At 51.3% G+C, this 21,168-nt stretch overlaps 8 protein-coding genes across 8 annotated transcripts in view; 5 read left to right on the forward strand and 3 right to left on the reverse strand.

Moving 5' to 3' along the window:
- Positions 1–387: 387 nt before the first annotated feature.
- Positions 388–1,359, forward strand: GT037_009000 (2-dehydropantoate 2-reductase; the record flags this gene model as incomplete). Its single annotated transcript, XM_038934047.1, has 1 exon — positions 388–1,359. The coding sequence occupies one exon, from the start codon at positions 388–390 to the stop codon at positions 1,357–1,359; it is 972 nt and encodes a 323-aa protein (XP_038783392.1).
- A 573-nt stretch (positions 1,360–1,932) lies between these two features.
- GT037_009001 (uncharacterized protein) lies at positions 1,933–4,026 on the forward strand (the record flags this gene model as incomplete). The annotated part of the gene is made up of 1 exon (XM_038934048.1): positions 1,933–4,026. The coding sequence occupies one exon, from the start codon at positions 1,933–1,935 to the stop codon at positions 4,024–4,026; it is 2,094 nt and encodes a 697-aa protein (XP_038783393.1).
- A 480-nt stretch (positions 4,027–4,506) lies between these two features.
- GT037_009002 (uncharacterized protein) lies at positions 4,507–4,861 on the reverse strand (the record flags this gene model as incomplete). Its single annotated transcript, XM_038934049.1, has 2 exons — positions 4,507–4,652; positions 4,708–4,861. The coding sequence occupies 2 exons, from the start codon at positions 4,859–4,861 to the stop codon at positions 4,507–4,509; spliced, it is 300 nt and encodes a 99-aa protein (XP_038783394.1).
- A 4,498-nt stretch (positions 4,862–9,359) lies between these two features.
- GT037_009003 (histidine permease) lies at positions 9,360–10,982 on the forward strand (the record flags this gene model as incomplete). The annotated part of the gene is made up of 1 exon (XM_038934050.1): positions 9,360–10,982. The coding sequence occupies one exon, from the start codon at positions 9,360–9,362 to the stop codon at positions 10,980–10,982; it is 1,623 nt and encodes a 540-aa protein (XP_038783395.1).
- Positions 10,983–11,682: 700 nt separating this feature from the next.
- On the reverse strand, positions 11,683–14,183 carry GT037_009004 (uncharacterized protein; the record flags this gene model as incomplete). The annotated part of the gene is made up of 8 exons (XM_038934051.1): positions 11,683–11,941; positions 12,696–12,957; positions 13,101–13,165; positions 13,218–13,440; positions 13,492–13,642; positions 13,745–13,824; positions 13,873–13,929; positions 13,976–14,183. Coding segments are annotated over 8 exons (1,305 nt in total), but the record flags the coding sequence as incomplete, so codon positions are not given.
- Positions 14,184–16,425: 2,242 nt separating this feature from the next.
- GT037_009005 (uncharacterized protein) lies at positions 16,426–17,157 on the forward strand (the record flags this gene model as incomplete). The annotated part of the gene is made up of 1 exon (XM_038934052.1): positions 16,426–17,157. One exon carries the CDS (start codon positions 16,426–16,428, stop codon positions 17,155–17,157), a length of 732 nt encoding a protein of 243 aa, XP_038783397.1.
- Positions 17,158–17,343: 186 nt separating this feature from the next.
- On the reverse strand, positions 17,344–18,051 carry GT037_009006 (uncharacterized protein; the record flags this gene model as incomplete). The annotated part of the gene is made up of 1 exon (XM_038934053.1): positions 17,344–18,051. The coding sequence occupies one exon, from the start codon at positions 18,049–18,051 to the stop codon at positions 17,344–17,346; it is 708 nt and encodes a 235-aa protein (XP_038783398.1).
- A 1,289-nt stretch (positions 18,052–19,340) lies between these two features.
- The window catches only part of GT037_009007 (wd40 repeat-like protein), a gene marked incomplete at both ends in the record, with an annotated part of 2,142 nt that continues 314 nt past the window's right edge, over positions 19,341–21,168 (forward strand). Inside the window, 2 exons of the mRNA XM_038934054.1 lie at positions 19,341–19,374; positions 19,427–21,155. Coding sequence (XP_038783399.1) covers positions 19,341–19,374; positions 19,427–21,155 — 1,763 coding nt within the window. The remainder of the gene's footprint in view (positions 19,375–19,426; positions 21,156–21,168) is intronic.

A 21,168-nucleotide genomic window follows, 5' to 3' on the forward strand; every position in this document is an offset into this window, starting at 1 on the left:
CTTGTTTCAGTTTCGATGCTGCTAGCTGAGCTTCCGCATGTCAATGAATGGTGTATAATTGTTTGTGCGATGTTGCATCCTGAATGATAATGTTATTGTGGGAGCATGTACTAAAAAGACTAAGCTCGTGAGTAAAACTGTCCTGCCAGTCAAATTAGCTTGGTGATTGAGCATAAAATGGAGTATTGGCCGTTACCGCGGGTGGCTTACTGATCGTGGGTAATGGAGTGCCTAAACGATTTTGAGAGGATACGGGTCCTAATGCCGGGGCGAAGGATTTGGGGGTACGGCTATCGCCGTGAGGCTAAGACTCTAACATCCATGCAATCTTCACATTGCACTGCAACAGACCTAGCACAACACCCTTCTCGATACCGAAGTTTTGCCATGTCTTCTGAGTCGCAGCCTAGGATTCTTCTTTTCGGTGCCGGTAGCGTGGGAACAGTATATCTGTACCTTCTCAGCAAGGTAGCTTCAACTACTGCCGTCTGCCGCTCGAACTACGAAGTCGTAAAGAAAGACGGCTTCACCATTAATTCATCGATATTTGGCCAGAATCTGCACTTCAAACCCAACGTTGTACGGGATTGTGAAGAAGCAGCATCTCAATCGTCGGATCCATTCGACTACATCATCGTTTGCAGTAAGGCTATCCCGGATACGGTACCGAAGCTTATCGCTCCTGCTGTAACACCTGGACATACGGCTATCGTACTTATTCAGAATGGCGTTGGTATCGAAGAAGAATATCTAAGGGCATATCCGGACAATTCGATCATTAGTGCCGTTGTGTATTTACCTGCCACCCAGCGGCCAGCCGGTGTCATTAAACACGGCGAAGTCGAGCAACTCCAAGTCGGAGCCTACCCATCATCTGCGGAAGGAACGCATGCGAAAAAATTCACAGAGCTTGTCACTTCTGCCGGTGCTACAGCGGAATTCTATGACGATGTTCAGCAAAAACGATGGTTCAAGCTACTTGTGAATGCGTCCTGGAACCCTATATGTGCTCTTGCTCTAAGCAAAGACACGGATGTACTCATTGCTTCGGAAGAAGCGAACGGTGTGGTTCTAGCCGTGATGTTGGAGATTCGCGATATTGCGGCTGCTCACGGATACGAAATCACATTGGAAGAGGTAAACGTTCAGCTCGGGCGGGCGCAGGCCAGGATTCCGAACAAGTCCGGTATTGAACCCAGTATGCTTCAAGATGTTCAGTCGGATCGAAGAATCGAAGTAGAGGCTATTGTAGGTAACCCGGTCCGGATGGGTAAAGAGAAGGGTGTGGCATGTGTGCGGTTGGAAATGCTCTACATCCTTGCGAAAGCTTTGGATATCCAGATTGGACGAAGAAAGTGAAAGTCGGTTTAATTCAGAAACCGTGCATGTAGGTTAATCTCCATTTCACCCCAATTATCTTACTTGGTTGTGGATGTTTATCATCTGTTCTATGCACCAAGTCCAGCGAGTCCCTCGTCAACGATGCATTCATAGCACCATCCTTTGAAAGGGCGTGCTCCTCTACACGCAGATATCATTTAGGATCTGATGATTTGACTTCGATAAGTTCTATCTATGGTCATCGTTCCTTTCACTCCCTACTCGCCACCGATATCGCGCCAAGCCCTCCGTTTGTCCAGCACCGCAATTTGCGACTCGCTTCTGCCTTGCGATATCAGTGTTATTGTTTTCGTAGTGAATTGTTATCTGAAAAGGACCCAGCCACAGTCGCAGCCGAAATATCTTTTTGCCCACGCACACTAAAACACATTTCCTCATCGCCCAACCTTCGCTCGACTGCGCGCAACCGTACGTCTAAACGATCCAACTCCGGTACCACAACTATCAAAACATCCACAAGGCATTGTTTGATCCTGAGAGCCCGTCATGCCCCTCTTCTCGAGCTCGTGTGTCGCACGTTTTGCTACAAAGATGCATCCTGACACTATCGCTATTCTTTTCTGCCTTCTCCTAGTAACTCTCGGAATCGGCCACACCATCGTGTCCTCTGGAGTTGTTCCCAAGGTCATCGACTGTCTTAGCGAGTGTTTCGATGAACTATACTGGGAAGTAAACTATCTTTACTGGAACATCTGCTATGAATATAGCAATAACGGAATCCCAACCTGGCTCCGCGTCCTTGGCCTCCTCACGATCGGTGTATATACACCACGTGTGCTCGCCGAGTTCCTTCTCAAGTTAGGTGTCTTTTCAGTCGTCCCCAAGAACAACCTCAATGAACTTGCCGAAAGAAGAAAATCGCAGAACACGAAGAAGGCTAGTACTCCCACCTCAACACCCGTTATACCAGCATCTCCAACACTACCGCAAGAAAAACCAGCTCCCCCCGCATATCCGCCACCCTTTCAATTACCCTTCAAAAACTTTCGTGGAACCGGCGAGTCATTCGCGCATCTTGATCGGAACAGATCGATGCAGTATCCAAAGATTTGGGGACAACTACGCTGCGCTGACCGCAAGTGGATGGCTATGTTCATGTATATGCCAGGAGCATGTATGTCTACCGACGACAAGAACGTTGACACGGAAGATACTACGTCGAAGCCTCAGCATGTTGCGGAGTCTGCGACGAACAACATGAAGGATGATGTAGTTGTCACGCCTGCTCATAAGGCCGTTGAACTATCTGTCCGATCTGCTCCCAAGACGACACCAACGCCGTCTGCTTACACGTTGGCGCCTTCATGTGAACCTCAAACAACTACAACGTTCACTCCGGCAACTGTTTACAACTGTCTACAAACAGCGAATTCGGCAAGAATGACGATCGAGTACCACGCAAGACAAGCGCCTATTCTCCAGGCCGCGATGAAGGCTTTTCTTATCTCCGCCGATACCAAAACCGAATGCAGGTCTTCGGCAGGTCAGATCTTTAGCTTGATATCGGGTGCGGCGAATGACCTGAAGCCCTACTTTGAGAATGGTATGACTGTGGAACAGTCCTCCGGTCTTCGTTGGAACGCCTCCATAATTGAGTTCTGGATGTTCTTAGTTCCTGTAGGCTGGTACATTCAAAGGTATTGGGGCCCAGAGCTTATAACTTTCCTCGAGCTATATCGTGAGTTCGCAAACTATCTGGGTTTGCAGGACATGATCCAAGACTTGGATTGTACTGAGCCCCTACCATCACTACCCGCTCTCCAAACCGTGGTACAGTCAACTCAAACACCCCGTGATCACCCGCCGCAGGTGGCACAAGTGCCCTCGTGGTCGACGCCACAGTGCAATGTAGCACCAACCATCTCTAACCAACTGTTATCATATCAGCCATTGGTCCAACAACAGCTGCCACCATTTCCTCAATCGAGTACGCAATTTCCGCCAGCATCCAACATGCAGACACAGCTCCACAACGCCATGGCTACTGGATGCAGCCCTACTACTACGAACCCCATCACATCGCAGCCACAAAATACGCCGAACAATCCCAACCCCTCATCAATACAAAGCCAGACGCTACCGCCAGTGGACTTCAAAGATATCAACACATGGTCTGGGCTGAATCATAAACAGCTGGAGCAGCTCGTACCGAGTTCTTTTGGGTTCAAAACGGATATGGTCGCTGGAAATACATTTTGGAAGTTCACTGCTTCTGTTGACTTCCATGAGATCTTGAATGGTAAAGCGCCCAAACAAATGACTCCTGATTTTGTGAAGGCCAGTTTGGAGAAGGTAGCGTTGAGCTTTAAACGCGCAGCTGTCGTCCTCCGACTACAGGCGAAACTCGGAGACTACAGCAAATACAGCGATACATCTCAGCCTACCATCAGTGATATCACGGCGCTGATCAAACAGGCGGCACAAATGACAGATGCTTGTGGTGGTCTCGCGAAGGACGACGCATCCCTGAGAAATTGGAAAAATGCATGCGTCTTCTTCCACAACGCCGTGTACTGCGAGGACAAGGAGGTTGGCGACATACTCGATCGACACTATGACGAGGGCGTGTGGCCTCGCCTCGAGAGGACATGGGAGAAGAACAGGCTGAGGTGGATGGACAACTGAGTTCTTTACGTGCTACCGCCAAGGATACTTAGGTATCTATGGTACGCGCTCTTTATCGCATTGACATTTCTGCAGCTTCTAGAGGCGTCCCGATCTCAAATGACTGGCGTTTTGATCAACGTGCATAACTGCCGTATACTTCAAGGCCCATTTTTGATTTCTCGTTTGTGTATTTTGCGTTCCAGCGAAAATACCTAAGTCATATCCATAGTATAACTTTGTTTCTAGCGTTCTTGTTCTTAGCGGTCAATGTCGGGTCAGCGCATTCGCACCCGCATTTGTATAGATAGAAGATTTCAATGTCACATCATTGAAGCGAGGTTTTCTTGTGGAACCTTGTATTAAGAGACACTCCCTAACTAGATATGCGAAACAAACATAGTGTACATTTATCCAAGCAGCCCGGGCACGATCATCTCTTGACGATATACATTATTCGCACCGTGTTGGATGAGAGGCGACAAAACGCGCTAGGTCGGCCTAAGCGGCAGTGGTGTCGGCAGTAGGGTTGACGTCGGAGCAGATGAGGGCCTGGCCGAGGATGGGGATGAGGCAGCACTTGGCCTGCTGACCTGCGGAGGCACATCCATCGATGAAGGCGTTGATGGTGGTGGGGGTGACGGCAGCTAGGGCAATGTTAATAATCTGACTAATCGAGAGATAGAGGATGGGAAGTCATACGGGGAGCGCAGTCCAAGTTGGCAAGGTTCAGGACGTCGGTAGCACAGCAGACGGGAGTGCCGGAAGCGCAGAGTCCAGCCTGGCGCTCATCGAGGGGAGCGGCGAAGGCAGCGGTGGCAGCAAAGGCGAGAACGGCGGTGATAGTGAACTGCATTTTGAAGGTTGATTGGTTGGTTCTTAAAAAGAAGGAGGTATTGGTTTGGAAGTGTGTTGTACGGTTGTTGATGTGGACGGATGGTGTGTGATGATGTTCTAATTGTCGAGGTCTCATTGCCCTCTTTATATGTTCTCAACCCTCAATTTGTCCAAGGTTCATTTCAAGTACACTACACTTGATCGCATTGACATCGTCATCAAACACCAGCATTCCCAGAGTATGATCGTCATCGCCGCCAGGGGATCAGGTCAGAACGGGAATGCACGTCCATAACGGTCAACATAACGGTGACGGGGTCCACCTGGCGTCCCCAACTTCTTCATGGCGAGTCTGTACCCGGTAAAGAGTGACGTCGATCGAAGCGGGTTCAGCTTTAATGTTCCTGGCTGATCCTGTTGACTGGTTGGTACCGAGGGTGGAGCATCTATTAGGGCTGTTGATCTCGAAACGTGCACGGCTGGAGTTGCTGTCGCATGAGGAATGGATACTGTTAAATGTAGATCGATACCGGAGGTTTAACTGTTCATGGTAGGGATCAGATACTGAATGCAAGGTGTTTACAGACTGGGCATCTTTTGGCTGCCCCTGGCGCGTACTTTTGCGGCAGGTTGTCCTAGCTGTACGACCGGTGGTGGCACAATATTATCATCGAGCCGCTCATAGGGGCTTGCGACTGCCCCGAATATTGCCATAGGACACCCAGACACCACCTAAGATCTGAGGCTTCAGCGCCAGTGACGTACATGGAGCTAGGGTGCCGGCTAACGGAGCACTCGCTCACAGACCTTGCATGATGCTCATCTCCGAGCGTCAAGTTCATAGTCAACTCCTGCATAGCCATGTTGTTTTATGTGGTCCATTTACACGGCATTCACGATGGGAATTGTATCAATGCAAGCGTGGGAATGCTGTCCGACATTCTGGTCACAGCTTCGCCATCTCTCAATGATCGACTTGGTGGAGGCGGAGCTCTCATGTTACCCACATTATGCGTTTATCTCAAATCTTTCTTTAGCAACCGGTAGATCTGCAGTAACTGATGAGCCACAGCGAACAGTGGCAAAAACCTCTCAATCGTCAACGCGTCGCTGAGGCGTGCTCGCATACAAAGAGGGTGTGTGACGAGGTCTAGAAAAACAATCGAAACGTGGGGCTAAGGGGTCTGACAGGGTGCGGTGACGAATGGAAATCTAGAGCCAGCTTCCAAGGAAAACCCTGTAACACGATGAAAACCTGGCGATGGTTCGGTTAGCGGGTGATATAGCACAAGGATGAGAATGTATAGGCATGTACAAACAAAGAAGTATATCGGATTCTGCAGTTCTCGCAGGGCTAGCCGTTATATCCGAAAACTCTATTAAACTTCAGGTAAGGCAATCCATAATCATTCGGTAGGCACAATGGTCGATTTATTCGGTCCTAAATCGTCGAAAAGAATGTCTTCAACTCAGGAGACGTTGTGAAAACGCTTGGAACGGAACGTTGCAGGTGCATGCCCAGGCGGCCGTTAAGCCCCACACGTCCACGCCTTACCTCATTCAGGCGTGACAACCCGACCTCGCTTACATGGATCTACGTCACAGCAGGACCGGTTCCTGACAGCGCAACAAGATCTAAACAAGTCGTGCAGAAGGATTTACATCATTACCATCTGAAGAGCCAATAGCACAGAGTGCTCAATGTATCTGAAGTAAATTCTTTCAGGCGAATTGCATTCTTCCACGCGATCCTGTCAACGCGACAATGGCGTCCTGGCAGCAGTGGCGCAGAGGCGAAACCGCGAGCGGACCCTCGGCAGCTGAAGGCGGGAAGTGTAGTCTATGTAGCGGACAGTCGGCAAACCTGACGCGACGCGACGCGATGGGAAATGCTGGGGAGTATGCTTCCGCCTCATGATGGGTTGTGGTTATGCGCAAGCAAAGTTCAACACACATAGGGGTTCTGTCACCATACCCGAAGCTCCTCTGCAGCAGCCCATGTTTTGCGCTCCTCCTTTGTTGAGAAATTTCACTGAAACACATGGCAACAAGCCTCATTTTTGGCACGTCCATATCTTGAGATGCTATTTCGAATTTGTCCACTGTTCAATGCAAACTTGACCATCTTACCCTTCACACTGTTTGCATCTAGACTACAAGGCCAAGTACGTTCGGCGCTAAACAGTCGTGAGATGATGAGAATTATCGAGACGCAACGGCAGTAGTGAGCGACACACTGAGTATCTCGAAAAGCCTGAAAAATGTCAGCGGATCAGGCACCTAACTGACCATGTTCACTGCAGGAGAGTGCAACAATTCAAGGATCTCGCAATAGTGCGTAAGCCAAGACGCCTCCTTAGCCACCCTCGACTGATGGTTGCATGAAGTCAATATCAGATTCAGCTCCTCCGTCCTCTTTTGGAGTTCGCTTGACCATGTAAAAGGTAAGGTAGAGAGCATGAAAACACCTGGAACTTGTTTAGCCACCGGGCGATATTAGATCTGTTCGTGGCTCAAGACTTTGTTCGTTGATAGAAGAGGGACCGCGATGAACGGGTCATAGCCGGTGTTGATCGGTGCGTCGAACTGTCTAGTGCTGACCAAAGAGGCACTCACGTCCGCGTCACGAAGCGACATATAGGGTGTGTTTTCGATCCTCGGCGTCATAGCAAGATTGAGACTGCTATGTAAACACGCAACAGCCGAGCATGTTGTGAACTAGCTATTGTCTTACTGACAGTCTAGTTGTACAAAACCATGAAAGCCGTCGCCAAGCTGCTGTCTCATTCAGAAAGACATGTACAGTCCCAGAAACGATGACTATACGGTTGATATGTGTGCTAGCGACAGCCTCCTAGAGATTCACAGGCTGATTTTTAGATCAGATCGTTTGCTGAGTGCGTGCTTGCAATCATTGCGCGACATGCCTTGTTGGCTGGAAGGCGAGACGCAAAGTCTAGACTGACGACAGCGACGGTACCATGTACAGGAAATGAGGCAACGTTGCAGATTTGCTTGTAAAATCTCGTTGAGAGTATGCGGTACTGGTATCAAGATTCTCCGATCTCGATACGACTAAGTGAACAAACAGAGGGATACGAAAAACCGAAGCGGACACTGTCTTCATTTATTGCGTAAGCTCGAACAGTCTTGACAAAGAGAGAATTGCCTGCGTCTTGATTGGAGAGAAGGCTACGGCAAACGAGTGCATGGCGCTTATCCCAGTGCAGATGCTACCGCTGGAGAGGGCTCTGACAGAAGACATCGTAGCGACGAAACGACATACTAGCCTCCGCTCAGGTACTTCAACCGTTCGTAACGGGCGGATCTACCCCAGATCACTCGAAAGCATCTTAATATCCCCAGAGCTAGGCCTGAACGATCCGGCGAGCGTTCGGCTGGATCCCATGTCTCAGCGCGACGGTAGCACCACACTTAGGCACGTCCTGGAGTGCATAGGGCTGAGATATCTGGGGCCTAGTCTCTGTGCTACGTCTGGGCATGACTAAAAGTAAGTCCAGCTTTCAACGTCGAAGGAAAGATAGTGCGAAGCTACATGCGAATGTGGTACATGTACGCTCTCTTGCCTTGGGAAGGTGTTGGGCTGTAAAGTACGGTTGTAGTCACTCTATACTGTTACGCCAATGGTATCCTGTTGGTCTGGTTGGATCACTTGGCATGTACTGTGTAGCCACAATGCTGAAGCTTGTCCTTCACGATGATCGCGGGAATGTTGCGATGGCCAGAAGTCACGACAGGCTCTCAAGCTGGGTATGTAAGGAACACAACTTCAGCATTACCTCGGTATTCTAGTCTCCTGGATACAACGGATGAAGAAATCTCTAACCGCCGGTTGGAGAATGGGGTAGAATTGAGAATGTGGTGACATGCGACGGAGTCATGATAGGCCTGATGGGGTTTTCCGATGGGTGAAGTCTGATTCGCACAACGCCAATCCCGTCACCCGATGAAGGGCCGGCCCTCCCACTATACCTAAAAAATGTTGCCGCCACAAAGTTCCCCGAAAATGATACAGCTAAGCTGCAGATTTTTCCTGCTGGGAACGCAAGGAACGGCCAAGCTACACATTCCACACGGTAATCCCGCGATAAGCATTGCCGCTTGTACCTTCGCGATCAAGGGGACGCGAACTGGCGGCGCCAACCCGCACGTAGCCGACCTAATCCCGGCTCGAAAATTTCGATCACCCTACCGTCACGGTTCAACTTCTGCATCTTGCGCGGCGAAACGAGTGTGTTGCCCGCCAAGTGGAGCGACGATGAAAATTTGGACGGTCGACTGGCTTTCCAGAGCGTGGAGTACGCCGACGGCTAACATGATGGCTCATGGAGTATTGCGCGATGACTCCACTTCCTGTGACCGTGTGTTTGATTGAAATATCGATTTTGTCCCTGGCTCTTGCGCCTTTGACATCAACCATCACGACTTCGTTGTTGTTGTGCACCTTTTGAAGCTCAAGCCCTGTCTTCGGGTCCTTTGCCGACACCACCACCAACATGGCATCCGCCTCTGAGGAAATTACGCCCAAGATGGACCAGCGGTCGGACAAATCGGTCTCGCACTCAGCGAGCGACGTTGAGAAGCAGGCCGCTCCCCCCAAGGATGAGCTACAGCGCAAGCTTTCGTCCCGACACTTGCAGTTCGTAGCTATCGGTGGAACAGTAGGAACTGGTGTCTTCATCGCCAGTGGTGGCTCCATCGCTACTGCTGGTCCTGCTGGAGCACTTTTGGCTTACGTTTTCGTTGGTACCCTGGTCTACTCTGTCATGCTCAGTTTGGCTGAGATGGCTACCTACCTACCCATCTCTGGTGCATTCACACAGTATGCTGCTCGTTTCGTCGATCCTTCGCTAGGTTTCTCCATGGGATGGATTTACTGGTTCTCCTGGTCTATCACATATGCGCTCGAACTCACAGCTGCTGGTCTTATCATCCAATGGTGGGACTCGGACCTCAGCATCGGCATTTTCATCACCATCTTCTGGGTACCGATCACGGCTGTTAACTTTTTGCCCGTCGATATTTTCGGAGAATTCGAATTCTGGTTCGCGCTGATCAAGGTCGTCGCCCTCGTTGGCTTCTGGATCTACGCCATCTGCATGAACGCAGGTGTTGGTGCGCAAGGCTACATCGGCTTCAAGTACTGGGACTCCCCCGGTGCTTTCGCCCCTTACCTGGCCGAAGGACCTGTTGCCAAATTTGTCGGTTTCTGGGCCGTTCTCATCCAGGCCGGTTTCGCGTACCAGGGTACTGAGCTCTGTGCTATCGGTGCTGGAGAGTCCGCAAACCCCCGTGTTACCATGCCTCAAGCCATTCGCAAGACTTTCTGGAGCATCTTCACCCTCTTCGTTTTCACCATCTTCTTTGTCGGTATCTTGGTCCCATACGACAACGAGGCTCTTCAGATTGGTGACACAAACGCCGGCTCATCGCCTATGGTCATTGCTTTCCAACTCGCCGGTGTTTCCGCCCTTCCTGATATCTTCAACGCCATTCTACTCACTGTGGTGCTTTCAGCCGCCAGCTCCAATGTCTACTCCGGCTCCCGTATCCTTGTCGGTCTTGCGGAAGAGAAGTGTGCCCCTGCGTTTCTCAAGGCCACAAGCAAGCGAGGTGTTCCATACTGGGCAACTGCAGTCACTGGTGCCATGGGTCTGTTGGCCTACATGAACCTCAGCGCCAACGGTGGAGAGGCGTTCAACTGGCTCCTCAACATCGTGTCAGTCGCGGGTTTCATCGCCTGGACTTGTGTACTGGTCTGCCACATTAGCTTTATGCGCGCACTTAAGGCCCAGAACATTGACCGCGACACCCTCCCTTTCAAGTCATGGGGCGGCCGTCCTCTCGCCATCTACGGTGTTACTTTCACGGCCATCATCACCATCACCCAAGGTTTCACCGCATTCGTCCCGTGGAGCACTGAAGACTTCTTCATCGCGTACATCAGCTTGATCCTTTTCGCCGTGCTTTACATTGGCCACAAGATTGTTACCAGGAGTAAATTCATCAACCCTGCCGAAGCCGATCTTATTACTGGAAAGTTTGAGGATGAGATGAGCGAGACTTGGGAAGAGTCATCTGCCTCAGGATGGAAGAAAATGATGAACAAGTTCTTATAGGCATTGCTCCATGCTTAGACCTTTGCAACGAAAAGTGTTTTGGATTCAATCCGATGGCATAGCGTAGCGTTTAGAGCATTGCATGGCGTTTTGATTTCTAGCGTTTGGGTTGCAGATACCAATGTTAATGTTTACTCACTTCACACTTCACTCCCTGGTCGTTTGTGTCTAGTCCTTCAATTTGGATCAACATAACTTCTCCTGTGTTTATTCAGCAGTGTGGCTGTGCAATGATCATCTTGATCGTCTTCAGTCTGTTGATCTACACCGCCACACTGTGGCTATGTGACTATGTTCATCCACCATCGCGATCGCCCATACAACATGCTAGGCTACTAGGTATCAAGTCCATCATTGTACGCCAGTATTGCGATGTTTGTCTAATGTACATCGGTAGGAAAACAGGTTGGGTTGATCACTGAAACTTGACTGAGGTACGACACGCGCAGAGTGACGTGGTGGGCGTCTCGAGCCAAGCCTGCAAGTCGAAGATCGCACTGTTTTGAAATCTCAAATTCATATTCCCATGTTGTGGTATCATGCTACATTGTCGTACAATCCAAACATAACTCCGTCGCTAAGTAAAAACATCGTGATCAACTCAAAACTAGGTCCTCGCCTCATTAGGAGCCGACCGCTGGCTACCACTCACAATCACCTGAGATGCCTCGTCTTCCCTCTTCTAAGACCACAGCCTCACAACTTCTACAACACCCAGTCCCAGCGCAGCTGCCTGTAAGACGCGGCTTGGCGATAGCATGTCCGAGGCAGCGCTGCTGGAGTTTCCTCCACTTCCCTTGCCTCCTTTTCCTCCTTTACCACCGCTGGATGCTCGTTCTTCGAGCTGGATTTCTGGCGCTGTAAGCACATCGCGTGCTGATAGTGCGTTGCGGAATTGTTCGCGAGTCTCGATGGTGACGGGCTCGGCCACCGCGTCTGGGTTGGCGACGGGAGCCGGGCTGGTGAGCGCGAGAGTCGCAAAAAGTAGAGTTGTTGCCGCAGTAAACTTCATTATGGATGATGATTGAGGTGGGTTTTAAAGAAGAAGATTGCAGGGGCAGCGGTATAGAGGTCGGAGTTTTGTAAATTGACCACTTTATCAAGATTGCTTGTTTGATAGATAAGTCGTTGGAAAGATACTTTCGTGTTACTTGAAGCGTACTGCGAATTGTTTTGTAAGACTGTACAAGAACAGCGGCATGTGTTGCATTTATGTATTGTAGCCACAAGCGGTGTGCCCTATGATGCACACCGTGGACGCCTTACACACAGCCTGTGAGATCGCCAACACAGCCTGCTTCTAACCTGTCGCGACACCTGTAGTGGTCTGTGACGTTGGTGAAGTTTGCACCAATAGCGACAACTCTATGCGACCAATTGTAGTCAGCAGCGAAATTGGCTGACGACTTGGCTTTCTTGGCGGTCAGCTGAACAAGCGTCCTGTCCCGCCTTCGATCGCCTGTTGACAGAGCTTGTAGAACCCGAGTTGGGTATCGCGTCGTGTGTGTAACTCATTCGACTTCCAACCAGTCGGCCTGCTTAACACATGACAGCCTCGAGGGATACGTGTATCCTGGTATAGGGTTGCATCTTGCCAGCTATGCGGCTAGTGAAGATGAGCGGAGGGATCGTCCACGTCCTGGTAGTTTAAGCCACTCAAGGTTGTAGCTGATGGGGCCTTCGCGAGCGTGGAATTGGTTGTGTACGAACAACTAGCAAGACACTCCTGAGCGCGTCCCGTACGACCCCGATAGGTTCTGTTTGCTCTCTGAAGTATACTGGTCCTTGTCCTGACTGGCAGGCATATGCTGGAGGCGAATGGGCCATGCACGTGGTTGAGCTGATGAAGAAGGAGAGTTTCGCATTGCCTTTGGAAAAAACTGCCGTGCCATCGGACGAAGAGCTGCAATGCTAACGAAGATGATTCCTAAGCTGCATTCTCCTACTGTCAGGATAAGACAGACGACGCTTTGATCTAGACGTTTGTTAGCTGGTACCTCCGAAATGCATGAACACCATCCACGCAAGTCCTGCGGCTAACCAATACGATGTATGTTTCTTTGGTTGCTAGATCCGAGAAGGCCCTAATGCTGGCGCTTGAAGTAGAATCTTACTTACAGGTAATATCCAACACGCGTAACTGATGTAGATAGGCAATGCGGACAATGCCTACAATGCATGCGCTGCGGTGGGTCAGCATGGTTTGACAGCATGCCATATATGTCTTTGACATACCTTGCACCTCCTGCCAATAGCACACAGAGAATGACTCGTTGCTTTCTTGGTAGATTCAACTTCCAAAGATGGGATAAGGGTAGCACAAAGAGGAGGAGATCCGTCGCGACATTGACTGCGGAGCTAGCATAGAGATAGCTCACGTAATCCACGCATACTGGTTCAATAGTGAAGTTCCACGCTCCTCGGACAGGACGACACTGGAAGATGGTGACAAAAATTCCTGTAGATGCTTTAGCATGTGTGAACATAAGGGGGTCATTGTGTGTCTTACCCGTAATGAATAGGCCTAGAATGATCACAGATATCGCGTACAGCGCCGCGCGAAATGATTTGTCGGGGATGAAGCGAAGGTACTGTGATATGATGGCGAGTTTCGTTAACGCAATAGCGAAGCAGTATAGCACCTGGCAGACGAAGAGATACTGCAGTGCATTAGTCGCTGCTCTTTGGCTTCGGAATGTCAAACTTTCTGGTAACCGAACGCTAGGTAGGAACGTGGCCCTGGAAAGTGTGCTTGCACTTACCAGTATACAGTTCTTCAGTGTGTCAAACAGCGTTGGTATAGGCAACAGCCAAATATGTCGCCCAAGACCATGGTGAGTTGCTACGGTACCGTCAGCCCGAATCAATATACCAAACGGTTGCTGCTTACCTGCGATGCACATTCCCGCTAGAGCGACCGTGAAGACCGCGGCGAAGATGATGAGGACTGTTGTCCATTAGTGATAATCTTTTGTTTTCTGTTCAACACGTACCATCGTCTAGAAAAATATGCCGAACGTATCTTGCTCTAGAGAAGATTCGTAGAGCGACAGTCAAGACGACCAGGGCGATAAAAACTGTACAAGTTATTGTAACAGCGCCAAGTCGTGATGAGTGGTCGCTGAAATCGAACTGGCTGATATCGACTTCGATGCCACCAAAGTAAACGGGGTCCAGATTAGGTCCCGACTGGCTCGCCATCCTGCAGGGACTTGGTGATTCCTGACAAGGTGATGAGAAAGAGTACGTTCTGCATCAAGATGTATGAAATGAAGAATCCCATGGGATTTGAGTCGCCGAATAACTGGGCCGCGACCAGCGCATTGTTAGAGAGGCGAACCGCTTGCAATAGATGCGTAATAGACGGGTTGTAACTTTGATCGTCCTTAGTGTCACCTTAGACCATGTGGCGTCTTTCATAACTTTGGGTGAGACCATACTATTATCGGCCGACTACCGCCGGTGAACGCAACACTAGAGGTTAGTCCAGAACATGGCGAAGCTGTTCCCCGGATGAAAAGCAAGATGTGACCCAGATACGTGGAACTCTAAATAGGTAATGTGCTGAACTGACTTTTGATGCCTTTCAAGCTGAACTCCTGCTCTCGTATCATCAGACGACAGGGCCTCCACGATACATTGATAGATGACTTGTCTACCGATGTTAGGTCCCGAGGTTCGAGCTATTGAGGGTGTGCGGGCCTGCGCTGTGCGGCTAGGTGCCAACCTCCTTGATTCCCACACCCTTCCAGAGAAGAACGAGCCCATATCACCTTATGCAGGCACCAGTAGAGTCGATGACAGGTTCAGGGCAGACCGCACCGTTGCTTTCACACCCAATAACCTTCGTGATTGGCCACGATAAAGAGACTGACAGGACATATACCTAAGACATGGTGACCCAAACGTTTCGGGCGGCCATGCATTGTCGATCGTAGATGGGTACAATAACCATGACATTGAACTAGTAGCGCTCTGTGCAGAGCCGAGGTCAAGTGGTCTGTAGTATCGCTGGCTGACTTGGGCATGGTGAAAGTCTATTGCAGATGGATCTCCTGTGGCGTCATTTGATCCACGATCGCTCCTTTCCGCGTTCTATGACGGTAGGTAATCCCATTTGTCGGCAACAGTCACTAAGATAGTTGTAGCTCTTCAATAGCTGCTCTCTCCTTCTCGCCACGCGTCCAGGTGGTTAGAAATTCGATAGGGTACCAAGGTAGGTCGCACACAGCAGGTGGTGGTGTGATTTGGCTGAGAGGCAAATATTCACCATTCCGATAGCCACGCGGTGGCAGCGATGTGTTTCGATGAGAATTCTGAATCTGCGGGCAGGTGCCTGATAAGCAGACCATGGCGCCGGACTACGTTGACGGCGTGCGACAAAGAAAGCGGGATGGAAGCGTCCTGACGGGACGCATCCTGACGGGACGGATTCGTGTCCGGGACGCTGATCCTGTGGGGTCCGCGGCACGGACTTCAACGCCTCTTCTCCCCACCAAGGTCGCAATCATCCATCTCTTAAGGTACCCGTGCATTTCCATCGATTTGGCGCAAACCTCCATGAATCGTGAACATCTCCATGCATGCGCTCATTTCCACAAATGTATCGCGCACTGTTACATACCTTTTTTGTTGAGCTAAATCTTCTCAATCTCCGCGGTGCTCACTAGTCGACATGTTCGCCCAGCAAATTATCCATGGGTGGCATAACCTTTCCCCGAGTCTTCCTCGCCAAAGTTCAACGTCCTAGAACTCACCTCATATCCGAACTGGTTGTTCCTGCGTTCTTAAGTGCCTCCCAAGAGCCTTCCAAGAGCCCCCGCAAACCTTCATCCTCGGTATACTTATATGTAGTTCATTGCGTCATATGCTGCCCAACCGGGCTTAACCATGCCTGCCACACGGACAATACAATCAATGCATAGGTATAACTACACCTCAGGAACAAGAGATGCATGGCTACGTACCCCCGGCGGTGGTGGCTTCCGCATCTTGGCGACTTCGACAACAGCGGAGCCCCGGAAGACGCGTCTCCCACCGCACGCGGGGAGCTTGGCCAGCGGAGACTCAACAAAAAGAGTGGCAGACTGAGGCCTGTAACAAGTAAGGCCAAGTCAACAATTGTCCAAGTATATGGGATAGAAGGAGGCTGAGTCGCCGACAAGACGCCCTAATGATGCCGAGTTCGAATGAGCGATAGGTGCCGCGACAACGCCGATGCTTGAACCCGGAGCCATGGGCGGGAATGTCGTCTTTGACGTGCGCTATTCTGAGACATTGGTATATATGTGGAGGCGGGGTAAGGTATTCTTGCTTTAAGAAGTGTGATCTTGTTTCTAAGGTATCCCCGAACTTATCTACAATCGGTAGCTGATATACAATTTGTTGTTGAATTACACTCTGGCATCCCCGGCCTTGCTCGACTCTTTCAATTAGACTCACAATGGCCACATCAACAGACCCGACTGTGCCGCTCCCTACCACGACCGACAATGACGATGATGACGACGATGATGTGACTTCTCTCGCACCTGGACCACCTGGACCACCAGCCCCAACACCGAACGCCTCTACAACATCAGCATCAGCATCGGCATCGGCATCGGCAACAGCAACATCATCATCACCGCTTTCATCTTTAACGGGCGTCCCCACTCCAAATTCGACTGATGACCCAATTTCCTCAGGCCCAGCTGCCACGTCCGGAAACAGCGGACTCAGCGCTGGTGCTAGCGCGGGCATTGGTGTAGGAGCTGCTGTTGGGATAATTCTACTATTGCTAGCAGGCTGGTTCCTTGTACGGAGAAGACGTTCTGGATTGTTGCGCCGTTTATCGAAAATATCCGCCGTCAGCGGCGGCACTACGCACGACCTAGAGAAATCCGGGATGGGAATGAGCCCAGAGATTATAGAACATGGAGCGCTTGGCCCGGCGGAGATGGAGGCTGGAAATGCAAGTGAGAGGCGCCCTTCTGAGCTCGCCAGTCCTGTGGTTCCTGTAGAAGCTGCTGGTGATCGAAGATTTGCTGCAGAATTGCCAGGCTCCGAAGTTCCCCCCGCAGGTGCGAGGAAGGGAAGTAAGGAGCGGCTGTTCCTAGATTCGCCGATTGATGAAGAAGAAGGCCGGCTCGAGAAGGATTTGAGACCAATTGACGAGAAGAAACCACCATTTTGATAAAAGACATGTTGTATGCTAGTGTCTCCTTTATACGTTATAGGTGTCATCGGAATATACCCATATTAATCCATCCGTTATGGCTGGCAGTGTCCGAGATCCGATGGACCTTCTTGTGTGCGGCTGAGAACGTCGACGGTTCTGTCATGTTTGCTTTGTTTGTGGAAAGCCCCACAAGGTCGTCGCTCAAGTGTTTGTGTTTTCGCGATGACCCAATGGGAAATGCGCATTTGGAGGCGGTGAAATTGGTGAAGCGTCTTGCGAGGAATAACACCATGATGAGCGTAATAATGGTGAAACCTCGCCAGAAGAGGCCTCAGGTGGTGAGACTGTGAGCAGTGGTAGGCGTGAATATACAGCCTCAGGGGTAGGGCCTGAAGGTTCCGGCTCAAGTGCCATACTCCACGTTCTCCATTGCTCGAGTTTCTGTGCGTACAACTCTTCCGCTTCTTTCGACTTGTCGTGGTGGTTGCCATTTCCGTCCACTTCTTGCGCAGCGGTATCGCCGTGCAATTCAGGTATCTGACCTGCATCCAGCTCGTAGATGATCTGAGCATCTACTTCGACAGGTGGTGGCGGTGGTGGAGGTAATGATGGTGAAGACGCAGGCGTGGCGGCCCACCAAGCCTTCTCTTGCGGTCCGGCTTCGGCATCCATGATCTCTGCCTTTGTTGTATGGAGTTGTGCTCTCCGAGCTAGTACTCGGTTTCTCCGTCTGATGGCAAAGAAAGCGAGAATGGCAATAACGACGACCGACACGGAACACGCTACTCCAATGGCAATACCACGCTTGATACCAGGGAGTGCCAAGTCGGTTTCCAGAGCAGTTTCTGCCTCAGTCGTCGTCGTGAGGTTCGAAGGTCTCATAGTGGGCGATGGTGCGAACGTCGCCATGGTTGCGGAATTCACTTGAAGCTTCGCATATGCATGAGACGTGGAAAGAGGAAAAGTTTAATGCTTCATTGCAGAGTGCGGCTCTCGGGCATATGCAGTACACGGTCGGGGCATATATTGCGGCGCAGTTGTGAAGCCTGCATGATCGCCGCACCAACCTAGCAACAAAACCATGCCAGAGGTGGCTTCGGCGGCTACAGCTCATGAGACTGGGGGTGAACACGCTGCTCTGGACCAACCAAGCCCCGGCGCGTAGGGGCAGTGCAACAGACATGGAACGCAGCATAAGCCTCTGTGATGGGTATCACGATAGTTCTCGCGTGGTGGAGAGGAACTGGGGCCGGTAAGATGTAAGGGGCATGAGGCTGAATGCTGGTGTTGCGGCACCGTAAGCGTGGTTGCGTAACAAGGCGTCACGTCATCGTCTGCCTTCTGAGCATGAAGCCTGAGCAACCACAGATACAATGCTTTCATCAATTGAACATTTATACTCAGGTCGTCTATGTCGCTTTGCACCAGTCTTCTCTGTAGCCATGAATGGTTTGTTCGATGTAGGGCAAAGCCTGGCGCTAAGCGAGCACCTTCGAACCACATCCTGCCCAACTTTGCGACTCTGTCCTGGCATGGAACAAACTTTGTTTTCTCCACCGCCCTATCCCCGGAAACATGAATTGCCACAAGTTCGGCTTTCCCGCTGTCAGCCACGGGTTTGACGGCAAGCAACATGCTGCTAGGCTGTCTCGGGGTCGCGGGGATCTGAAATCGCTCAGCCTCGCTGGCAGCCTGAAGCTCAGTTTGGAAGCGGCCCCATACTTTGACGTGTCTACCTAGTATACAAAGCTTGTCTCAACTAAGATACTTCTGTCGGTGTCTAAAATAACCTTCAAGGCGAGTCAGTTGTTAAGCAGCCGTTCGTAGCAGCTGTTCAGAAGACGGAACTAGATAGCTATCCATTCATGATTTACCGACATTGCCATGTGGTCTCACGCCGCCTTCAATGCAACCTGTGCAACCGGAGCTCTTTGACTTTGATGCTCTCATTGTGAGGCACAAAACTCTTACGGCTAACATGATAGCATGTGCATGTGTGCAAAGAAAGATGTCGCGAAAGGAAGGCTGGAGTGGAGAGTCGGCCTAGGCCCAAGATGGATTAGCGCAGCAGCGGATGACGCTAGGCCGAGCCTCATCCATGTCCCCCCAAACGCGAACATGGGGGCATTGGTTCCACGGCGACACAGCAGTTTAACAGCTGCGCGCATGCGATATTGGTTGATGCGCATGGGCCCAGCATGAATGAAGAGGACGACTACGAGAATGGCAACAGTGAGAATACCCAGCCCTCTCCACATAGCTGTCGACTGACGGCGCGCAACAGGTTCCGCCGAGGAGGAAGATGAGCAGGAAGAGGCAGATGCCATGGACGTAGATGAAGAAGAAGAGGGCGACGATGGGGACGACGGCGACAACGATGACGACGACGCAGAAGGGGATAACGACAACGACAACGACGATGAGGACCAGGACCAAGATCAAGATCAGGACGAGCCCGACAGCCCTTCACAGCGACCGCGCGGTAGCATACCCAACGGAGGCACGCCTGGACAATCAGACCCAAACCCTGCCGTCACCTTCACATCGCCCAGCCCTCGGGCAGCGGCTTCAGGCGTGCTCGGCAACCTGCCCTTCCGCCCCAGCGTGCGACAAGAGGCCTTGAACGCGCCCATGTACGATATAATACCCACCATCGCTGCCCCACACAGTACCTCGATCAACGCCATCACGGCAACACCGGACATGCGGTGGGTCTTTAGCGGCGGAGCGGACGGCTACATACGCAAGTTCAATTGGGTAGACACGGCCAATGGAAAGCTTGCCCTGACCGTGGCCCAGCGGCACCCTTTCGTCGACTCCGTCACAAAGGCGGGAGTGCTCTTGTCGTACTGGGAGAACGAAGACAGTGCCGCAGCCGAGACCTTGTCTCCAGTATACTCGCTCGCAGTCCACCACCAGGCTCTATGGCTGCTGTCGGGCCTGGACTCGGGAGGCATAAACCTACAATCTGTACGCCATCAGGAAGGAACACGCATACACACACTCAAGAACCACACCTCGGCCGTGTCCGTCTTGACCTTGTCGCAGGACGAGACATCAGTATTGAGCGGTAGTTGGGATAAGACCATCAACGACTGGGACTTGAATACCGGCCAAGTCAAGAGGAAGTTCGAGACGAGCGGCGGTCAGATCTCCGCAATCGAGCAACGCCCGCTATCTACACTCCCTATACCGCAGGACACAGAAACCCTCCCGCTCTCCAACGGCACTTTCTCTTCCAACAATGCCGCCCGACCCCGACCCAACGGCATCCTCTCCAACGGCGTCGATACAAAGCCCGTCGTACCAAAGGAGGAGGGCACAGAAGATGCTCAAGGATCTCCAGACGACTCGTTGTTCGGAGACAAGGACCAGGACTCGTTGTTCGGCGACGGCCAGGAGAACAACCTCTCAGCCACTCTCCCTTCGTTCGGGGACGATGACGACGAGTTCTCGAGAGCCATTGCGAATGGCATACAACAAGCCGACGAAGATGCCAATGCCGATATGGATATGATGGACATGGGCGGTCCTGTGCAAGCACCCGAGGAGCCAGCTGCAGAGGAAGCGAAGGAACCCCCAGCAGCCGCCGAGACACAACCAACAGCCAACGGAACTGCAGAACCCCAACCCAATGGCACCTCCAACGGCCTGCCACATGCAGAGGATACCGAGAAACCTGCTGCCACGTCCGCAAACCAAACCGAACAGCCAGCTTCCTCCGAGACAACCTTTGTCGACGCGTCAATGGACGGCACATTACGTATCTGGGACCGCCGGCAACCAAACCCGGTCGCACGCATAACACCACCACGAAATACACCCCCGTGGTGCATGAATGCATGCTGGTCACCAGACGGCAACTTCATCTACGCTGGTCGGCGAAACGGCACAGTGGACGAGTACAGTCTACACAAAAGCCTACGAGAACCGCGACGAACATTCAGATTCCCCAGCGTAAGTGGCACTGTAAGTGCCGTCCGGGCTATGCCCAATGGACGACATCTCATTTGGTAAGTTGACCAC

The sequence above is a fragment of the Alternaria burnsii genome (assembly GCF_013036055.1).
Source record: "Alternaria burnsii strain CBS107.38 chromosome Unknown 697, whole genome shotgun sequence".
Lineage (NCBI taxonomy): Eukaryota > Fungi > Ascomycota > Dothideomycetes > Pleosporales > Pleosporaceae > Alternaria > Alternaria burnsii.